The 10,133-nt window shown below is 45.5% G+C and overlaps 1 protein-coding gene across 2 annotated transcripts in view; it reads right to left on the bottom strand.

Moving 5' to 3' along the window:
- SYN3 (synapsin III) overlaps positions 1–10,133 on the bottom strand; it is a 785,331-nt gene that overhangs the window by 41,166 nt on the left and 734,032 nt on the right. For both annotated transcript variants that reach the window (XM_006897530.1, XM_006897529.1), the window contains one exon: positions 900–1,042. In XM_006897530.1, coding sequence (XP_006897592.1) covers positions 900–1,042 — 143 coding nt within the window. The remainder of the gene's footprint in view (positions 1–899; positions 1,043–10,133) is intronic.

The raw sequence follows: 10,133 nt of genomic DNA, 5'->3' as shown, positions 1-10,133 counted from the left end.
ACACACACACACACACACACACACACACACACCCCTTAAATTAATATCTGGTTTTGGTTGTTTGCAGCCAGAGGAACTTGAAGCCAATTCCTACATGCTCTCATTGGTTCTGAGGAAATCCCTGTGCAGCCATTGGCTCAAAGCAAACATTTTGCAAATACAGGAGAGACTATGCCTCTTCTCAGAAGAGAAGATGCTCGAAGCCCCCTGGATAGGGCATTGAAGACCACCCTTGGTTTATCTCTCAACTTCACTTCCAGTCTTATCTCCGTTACATGTTGTTATTGTTGGTATGTGCCCCCAATTTGCCTATAACTCACAGGGACCCTATGAACAACGGCTCTGAATCTTGCCCTATCCTGAGTCAACCTCACCATTTCCAGCATACTAGACCCAATTGCTACAGTCTCAACAGATCTCATCCAGGGTCTTCCTCTCTTGTACCGACTCTCTACCTTTCCCAGCATGATGTCTTTTCCCAAAGCCTAGTCCCTCTTGACAATATGCCCCAAACATGTGAGACAGAGTTTCACCATCCTTGCCTCCAAGTAATACCCTGGTTTCACTCTCTTGGTAGCTCATGGGATCTTCAAGAGACTGTTCCAAGCTCCATACCATATACCTCCTATATACTTGCACTTTCCCCAACATGATAAACACATTTCTTCCTCTGAGGAAATAGCCTTTGGAGAAGGACAAAGAGTCTTCTCTTGACTTAACTTGTAATAGTACATTAGCTCTCATCAGTACTGATCAAACTCAAGGCAGAAAAGTAGACAGAAGGGGGAAATCATGGTCCTGGCGCAGAGCAGGACAGGAGCGGATTGGGCATCCGTTTCCAATCCCCCTCTTCCCACACTCCTTCCTCCCAGCTCCCCAGCCCTGCACCTGGCACTCACATGTAAGCCTTGTAGTTGGAGCCAATCTTCTGGATGCGGATGTCATACTTGGAGTCGATGAAGGCCTCGGTGGTGGCATAGGTTTTGGCCATGGCTATCACGCTGGTGATGTCCTGATAGTCGTGCTGGTTTTCCACTTTGATCTGTGGGAGAGGATGAGGGGGGAATTATCACAGTATTCACAAACACCTACCACTGAGCTTCACAGGTACAGACAGGTGGGACAAGAGCAGCTAGCCAGCTAAGCAGGCCCAGGAAGCAACTCATCCCAGTCCACACCTGTACCAAGTACAGAAGGGCAAGTGAGCAATCCCACTTGGGGTCATCAGGAAGCTTTAGAGAAGTGAGGTCTGAATGGTGTCTGGAAGCATAAATAGGGTTTTCAGATGGACTAAGGAGGGGGGCAGTCAGTCGAGAGGAGCGAGGGTGTGAAAAGACATCGCTAGTGCAGGGAGAAGGTGAATTACTTCACACAGGCTGAGTGGACAGGAAGGTGGGTCAGCAGATCATGGAAGGTCTCAGAGGCTGTGATAAGAACCTGAAACATTAGCCAGAAGTCTGGAAAACCACTGATGGGAGAAAGGGGATTTTAAATGAGAAAGAGGTCTGACTTGTTCAGAAAAATCACTCCAGCAGTTGTTTAGAGGACTGAATGGTGAGGAACTGTAAGGGAGGCAGATTTGAATGAGCATTACGTACGTGCGTGAGGTGTGTGTGTATGTGTATGGGGAACTTGTGGGAACGTGCATGTGTGGGGTGTGTGTGTGCATGGGGTGTGCGTGTATGATTAATATAATCCGTGGTATGTTTGCATGGGGGTGACATGTACTGTATTATGTTTGTGGCATGTTTTCATGTTCATTTGGTATGCGTGGTGTATGTGTGTTGTTGTGGTTGTACACCATCAGGTCAGCACTAATTCACAGTTAAGCCTCCAATGAGTTTTCAGAGGCAGTAAATCACATGAGAGGAGGCTGCCCATCTTTCTCTTCCAGAGAAGCATGTGGATTAGAACTGTGTGCTTTTGGATTGGCAGCCCAACTCCTTACCACTAAGCCACCAGGGCTTCTTGGTGTATGTTTAGGTAGTGCTTTTTGTGGCTACATACTGTTTGTGTTAGTAACTAAGCATGGTGTCTAGTATGTAATGTGTATTTGTGTGTGTGTGTGTGCATGCAGTGTGTGGTGTAAATGTGTGTGATATATGTAGATGTGTGTGTATGTGAACAAGGTATGTGTGCTGTGCTCTAATTATGCGGTGTATATGTGTGTGTGCACACTGTGGGTGTATGAGCGTGTCTGTGCCCGAGCATACGCTGGACAAGGCTAGCCATCCTTAGCCAAAGCCCTCAGGCAGAAGCACACACTGTTTATTGGGTGGAGGCCGGGAACATGGGGTTGTGTCCTTGGGTCAGGGAGTGGTCCCAGGAGAGCGTCTGAGGCCAAGTGCAGGGTGAAGGCCAAAGTTCTATGACAAACCACCTCAGACATAATAGAGTCTGACTCCGTGGCCGTGCACATTAGGGCAGGCTGACCCTCCTGCTTCTTGTGGGGCCCTGCTTGTCCACTTCCTCTCCTGTCACCCTCATCCAGGCAGCAGAGATGTTCTGATACTAGGGGAGGGCAGGCACAGCTCAGCTCCTCTCTGAAGGGGCTGGTTCTGGGCTGCTGGCTCTGCCAATGTGGAAAGGTGGGGCTGGTGCTGATCCCTTTGCTATACCTTCTCCTAGCTCTTCCCACCAGCCCATCAAGGCTCAGTGTGTCACCACAATAATGCCCACCCTGTGTGAATTTAACCTGGTGACTTAAGTATGTCAGAGATGATGACGATGACACAGGATAGGACAGGGTTCAGACCTATTCGTAGTGTTGCCATGAATTGTACTTGGTTTGACAGAACTTAACATGTCAACCAGAGTCTAAGATTCACCTCATTCAGATGTCATGGTCTTTGCATTTACTTGTTAAGCATCAGAGAGCTGGATAATGACTAAGGATGATAGAAGAATTAATTTATGGCTTTGAGTTGTGGTGCTAGAGACAACTATTAACCAACAGGTCTTTCCTGGAGAGGGTGAAACCAAGTTGTTCTCTGGAGGTAAGGATTTTAGAGCTCTGTCTCACATATTTTGGGCATGTTGCCTGGAAGGACCTGTTCTTGGAGAAGGACATCATGCTCGGAAGGGTGGAGGGATAGCCCAGGAGAGGAACACCCTGGATCAGATGACTTGACACAGTGACTGAGCAAAAGGGACATGTGTGTTGGAGACAGTGAGATTGGCTCAGGACAGGTTTCAAAACTATTGTACATTGGGTCACTATGAGTCACAGGGGGCTCAACGGTACAGAACACCACCACATAAATTTGCATTACCAAAATTCACACTCCCACAGATTTCAAAATTGGCTTGTGATTCAGACAGAGTAGACATTATTGCACCACTGCAGTGGATGTGGAAACAGATTTCTTGACTTGGCTATGATCATAGTGCAGCAAAGCACAGAGTAAGAAGGAACTCAGGATTCTAAAGACTTATCAGCTGCTTGTTACAGCCTTCTGATAGTGTGTGTGAGGGCTTGCCTGCCAACCACCCTGTGGGGCCTGCAAATGATGATGGGGAGAAAGGGGCCCATGAAACAAGGGGCCCACCTTCTCTTCCTCAGCCATAACACTGAGCCCTGTTTTGTAAAAAACATAAAAGTAACAAGAGAGTTTCCTACTTTCTAAACCCATCTACTCTTCCACTTCTATCTTATGTCTCCAGTAGCGACAACATGTTTCCTCCTGTCCAAGATGTGACTTAGGGTTTCAAAGCTCGCACCTGAGTAGAGGGTCAGAGCAGGAGAGGAAGTCCCTGGATGAGATGGATTGATGCAGTGACTGTGGTAATGGGGGCAGGTGAGAATGGCTCAGGTTAGGGCAGGGTCCAGAGCTATTGTGCATAAGGTCACTATGAATCGTAGTTGACTTGAAGGCACATAACAACATAATAAAAACAACATCAATTCTCCAGGTGACTTGAGCATCTTTAGTTTTTGATTCACTGGCCTGTCAATCCAAGAGGAACAGAAGCTGGGTTCATCTCCCATTCTAGTGCTGAGCTTAAGAGCCAGCGCTGGTAAGTCTTTTCGTTAAATCGGAAGACTTCAAATGTTCCAACTCAACATTGATCTGCTGTGGACCTGAGCAAGCTGCTTCCAACTTATAGACCCATTTAAAAAAAAAAATGGAGCAACATTATAAATTTTCTAAAGTTGTGAGAATTTGAAAAACATCATCACTGACCATCCGACAGTTTGTTGTATTATAACGACCTGCCTGTTGCTGTTTCGTGGGAAGCTATGGCACGGAATATCCGTGGACTGACGAAAGAACAAACGAGTCTGTGTTGGAAGAAGTACAGCCAGGTGCTCCTTAGAGGCAAGGATGATGAACTTTGTCTTACATCCTTTGGACATGTGACCAGGAGGGGCCAGTTCTTGGGAAAGAACATCCTGCTGGGAAAGGTGGAGGGCCAGAATAGGAGAGGAAGACTCCCAACACGATGGGCTGATGCAGCGACTGTAACAATGGGTGGGATAGGGTAAGGGTCAGATCTGTTATTCATAGATTGTTATGAATTGTAGTCAACTTGATGGCACACAAGAACAACAACAACGACAAGGTGCAAGTGGATAGAGAGTTGTACTGCTAACCCAAAGGTGGGGGGTTCAGATCCCCCAGTTTTTCTGCAGATAAAAGATGAGCAATTTCTTCCCATGCAATTTACAGCTTCTGAAAACTCACCGGAGGGTCAGCTGTGAGTTGGTTCTGTCTTGCAGGCAAAGAGCTTGAGTTTTTGAGAAACCTCTGTTCTCTGCGGCTCTGATGGTAGGAGTCTTCCAAATTCCATCCTTTTCTTTTTCTTTAATAATAAGACTCCTAAGATTTAGTGAGCACTTACTTGATCCCTCAGTCAAAGACTTTCCCCTACCCTTAAGTCTCCCTTACCACTAAATGTTCAAGTTCTGGCCAATACAACAGGCGTGGATGTCATATGAACAACTTCTGAGCAGCGTCCTCAAAAAGAAAGAGTATCTTCCCTTTCCCTGCTTTCTGCTGGCTGGGATGTGGGCGTGATGGCATGAGCTAGGGCAGCCGACTTGGGCCTCAGCTAGATGTGGTATGTTGAGGGTCCTCAAAGTGATAAAATCTGATTTCACACGACTGGGCTCCACCCTGGATCCACCTGCATCTGTTTCCTCATTAGATTGTAAGCATTAAAAGCAGAAAATTAGCTGTGTCCACAGATGTCACACCTATGCCTGGCACATGGTAGATGCTTTGGTGTGGCTTGCAAGACTAGATAGGAGAAGATTGGATAGAAGGCCTAATGGTGATGGAGGAGGAGCCTTGATGGTCATGTGGTCAAAGGATTTTGCGTCTAAGCAAAACATTGGCAGTTCAAATTCATCAGTGACTTTGTAGAAGAAAGAGGAGGCAATGTGATTCCATAATGATTTACAGCCTTGGAAACCCGATGGGACAGCTCAACCCTGTTCCTCTCTCTCTAGCCCATCACGTGATGGCAGTGCGTTGGTTGGCAGGAAACAGCAAGTACAGAGACCCTAACCCAGCAGAATGCCAGAATCTGTGTATTCCAGAAAGAGGGAGGGAGGGGCTGGTTGGCTGGTAACTTGGGAGGGAGCAGGGGCTGGAAGGAAAAATGAGGGAACTTGATGGAGAGCAAAGCAAATGTGTGGGATTTCTTTTTTTAAAAGTTGTCTTTTAGAAGGTGAAATTTTGTGATAAAGGCTTGGAACTGTGTTCTATATATGGAAGAGCTTACAGCCTCGACTATAGATCCTTGATGAAGTGGGGTCCTGGAGAAGAGGTGAGGTGGTCTGGAGTGGGGAGGAGCAGCTGGAGGGGCTGCTGGGCAGGTCCTTGGGTCAGAAAGGGCAGGCGGGGTGAGGGAACCTGTAGGTTCCCAGCCAGCGAGGATGGGGCAATGGCTGCAGGCCGCACAAAGAGTCTTGGCTCTCTGCTTTATTTACTGGTTGGAAACCCCTCCAAGGGTTCGCAAAGAGGCTGAAAACAGGAAGTTCCAAATGAGCTGTGACTCAAGATTATCCATGTGCTGCCCTGGGGCGCTCTGAGGGGGCCCTTGGACTCCCTGACCCCACAGGCTTGTTGCCTCATTCCCCTCCTGTCGCCCACTCCCTCCTGTCCCTCTCCTCCTCACTTTCTCTCCCTCTCCTGTCTTCCTTCTCTTCCACACTCCTTTGTCTTGACTCATATCCTTTCCTTCTTACTTTTAATGCTACCCTTTTCTCTTCTCCATTTTTCCGTTGTAGCTCTTTTCTTCCCTGGCTCTTCTCCATTCTCTCCCACTAACCTTTTGCCATCTTCTGTCTTCCTCGACTCTTCTGAGGTCCTGACCTCCCCAGGCTTCCTTCTCTGTTCCTCCTGCTTTCTTTGTCTTTCAGAATCTCCATTCAAAGTCTCCTCTCTGGGCCACCTGACCTCCCTTCTGTGTGCACACCATGTGTCTGGGCACATGTGTATCCATGAGCACGTGTGCTCACGCTGGCAGTGGGGGAAAGGTGGGAACAGAGAAAGGAGCAGGGAAACTGGACGGAGGTCAGCCAGATGACAATTCAGAATCTCCTAAATGGAGATTCTCAGAACTCGCCTATTCCTCATTCCCACCTGGGATGAGAAGGTCATCTTCCATGCACTTGGTAGGCTCTCTACTATTTTCTTGAGCATCTCCCATGACCAGAGCCCCCTGGAACTTCATCTTTACAGAAACTCTCACTTGTTCTACTGTGTATGGTGGACGTATATGTGTATGTGAAAAGGCTCAAATGGACCCAATTATTTGGGCTTCAGGGGAAGTCTCAGCTATCTGTCAACCCCTTGGAAAGAACTGCCAGGAATTCCCAAATCCTGCTCTTCTTCAACTTTCCCAATACGAATTGGTTCTATCCTCTTTCCTAAGGGGACATGCTCTTATTTGACAATCTCTCAAGCGATGTGGTGGTCCAAGGCAGAATGAGGCATCACTTCCCACATAGGATTTCAGCAGTGCAGAGAAGACTCTCACCTTCCTCTATGTGGACTACGCATATTCTAGTAGACTCTTGCCTTTGTAGTTCCTGTACTTTGCCTACTTGACTTATATTCTCACTCTTTTCCTTTTCGCTCCAGCATCACAGTCTCAGAGGTTGCTCATACATACACTCGGGCACTCGCCATCTACGTTATCTGGCTTTATTTATTTTTTTTGTGATGCATTTATACCACCTGTATGTTAGCCTTTTATATCTATCTATCTATCTATCTATCTATCTATCTATCTATCTATCTATCTATCATTTCTCTCTTTTCTCTCACATATCTTCTATTATCTCTCATCTTCTATTATCATCTTATCTATCTTCTTCTTGTTCTTCACCATTATTATTATTATTATTATCTATCTATCCATATTTCTCTTCCTCCCTCCCTTCTTTCTGTCTGTCTCTCTCTCTCTTTCATGATTGTTCTTCCCTGTCACTTTCCTAGAATGTAAGCTCTACAAGACTGTTTCTATTTTCAGAGCCTAGCTTAAGGAGTTGCCCTGCCAAACCAAAGTCGTGCAATTAAAATCCATCAGTTTCTCTGTGGGAGAAAGATGGGTAATTCTCCATGCCCATGTGATTTATTGCCTCTGAAAATCTATTAGAGGGTCAGCTATGAGTCAGTTCTGACTCGATGTTACACAACAACAACAACAACAACAACAACAACAAGAATAACAACATTGGGAAATGACAGGTGCTCAATTTGTGTGATGATTGAATATATTTACCTAAGTACTTGCAGCTATATATTGTGTGCCTATTATATCCAGATCACAACAGAGTATTTGCAGCTATGTATTGTGTGCCTATTATGTCCAGATCATTGCGAATTGCTTCTTGTGGAGTACTTGAGGCTGAAGGTGCATCAGGGAATAACAGTGTTATTGTCCTTAACCAAATGGAGCTTTAAGCCTATTCATTATCTTGCTTCTATTAATACAGCTTAATATAATGATATCTTTCTTATGATCCCTAAGGAGTTTATCCCAAGATACTAACATATTTTTTTTTAAAACACAAGATTACCCAAAACACAAGATCTCCCCAAGCTTGAACTTGAGTGGCAATGCTATTTAACTCCAGATCAGAAGATTACATTTACCCCTCCTAAAGTTCAACACCTAAATTTCTGTCTTTCCGTTTCCTGATGTTGATTCTGTCTTCTGATTTGTTAACTATCCTTTCCAGCTCTTAGTCTGTCATGATTTTGATGCATTATTCCTGTATCTCATTCCAGTTGCTCGATCATACAAACTGTTTACTGTTTTGGAGCCTCCATTTCCTCATCTGTCAAATCTGATAACACAACTACCTTGTAGGGCTAGTATGATAATTATTATGATAACTAGATGAACATATAGAATCAAGGACTATGCTTAACATAAGATCTGGAACCCAGTATATGTTCAGTGAAAATTGGTTTTGTTCAACTGAGTAATAACTGGAACTTTCTGGTGATAATGAACCACTAATTGACACTTTCAAATGTAATTCTTCTCCTCCTTGTCCAGTTCAAATCTATTTCCTTCACATTGCGTGTTGTGTTGGAACTGACTCATAGCCAACCTTCCAGATGGTTTGCAGAGGTGGTAAATCACACAGGAGGGATTATCCATCCTTCTTCCACGGATCAGCTGTTGGATTCAGACCATGTGGCTTTGAGATGGCAATGAACCTTCTTATCATGAGGGCTCCTTTAGTACCCCAGATTTCTTATCTCTCCTGTGATCCATCAAGAAACTTAAAATGCCATCATAAAACTTAGGAAGCTCTCTGCAAAGTGCCTGGAACTGCAAAGCTCCTGGAATATATTAGGTGTTCTTTAAATATTTACAGAGTAAGCAAGTGTTTTAGTGAGCTGACCAGACGTCTGACAACCAATGAGTTCCCACGGAATTGTTTACAAAACTCATACTCATGGCCGTAGAGTCAGATCTGACTCAAATTGGGTTGGAATCCAATATATTTTTTTCTTTATTATTTTTGTGTGAGTGTACCGTCAAATCAGATCTGACTGGTACAGGAGGAGATTGCCCCTCCTTCCCCGGCAGAGCATCTGGTGGATTCGAACCGTGCGCCTCGGATTGTAGTTGCAGCTCCTTGCCACTAGGCCACCAGAGCTCCCCTTGAATCTAATATTTTTGAGGTTGTATATTGAAATGGGAGAAGACTGCCTTTCTCTTGAGGAGCCACTGATATATTCAGAACACTTGGGTTGGTCATCTTTGGGTGAACAATGGCATTTCCCATGGATTACACCACCAGAGTTCTCTGTGGAATTGCTGTTGTTGTTAGGTGCCATCAGGTGGATGAAGATTCACAGTGATCCTGTGAACAACACGTCAAAACCTTGCCCTGCCCTGTCCCATACTTATCACTTCTGATGTGTGCGAGCCCATTGTTGAAGTCAACGTGTTGAGAATCTCCTCCCTTTCTCTGAACTTGCACCTTTCCCAGCATAATATTCCCGTCCAAGAACACGTCCCTCCAGACAACATGTCCACCTTTCCCAGCATAATATTCCCTTTCTAAGAACACGTCCCTCCGGACAACATGTCCACCTTTCCCAGTATAATATTCCCTTTCCAAGAACACGTCCCTCCGGACAACATGTCCCAAGTATGTGAGATGAAGTTTCACCATCTTTGTTCTAAAGGACTTTTAGAACAGTTGTTCTCTAGTCATTCTGGCAACAGCTGGTTGGCAGAGTGAATGGAGTGCTGAAACCTCCCTTCCTCTGGGAGGGCAGTTGCTGCTGCTGTCATAGTTAGGTGCTGTGAAGTCGACCACAGCTCAGAGCCTGTATGAATGACAGATCTGAATCCTGCCCTCTCCTGTGCCATCCTCGTCATCTCTACCACACTTGCTGTGCCAATCCATCTAGTTTAGAGTCTTCCCCTCCCCTTCACTGACTCTCTAGTTTTCTGAGCAAAATGTCCTGTTCCAAAGAATGGCCCCTCCTAGTGACATGCCTAAAGTATGTGAGAAATTTAACCCTCCTTGTCTCTAAGGAACACCCTCGCTGCACCCTTCCCAAGATATCAGTGGGATATTTTCTGCCCTTCTCCAGTATCACACCACAAAGGCATTGATTTCCCCCCCCCCATCATCTTTATTCATTGTCTAC

Source organism: Elephantulus edwardii, unplaced genomic scaffold (genome assembly GCF_000299155.1).
Source record: "Elephantulus edwardii isolate Elephantulus edwardi_28Jun2011 unplaced genomic scaffold, EleEdw1.0 scaffold00211, whole genome shotgun sequence".
Lineage (NCBI taxonomy): Eukaryota > Metazoa > Chordata > Mammalia > Macroscelidea > Macroscelididae > Elephantulus > Elephantulus edwardii.
The sequence above is the reverse complement of the archived record's forward strand: the minus strand, read 5'-3'. Positions and strand labels throughout refer to the sequence as shown.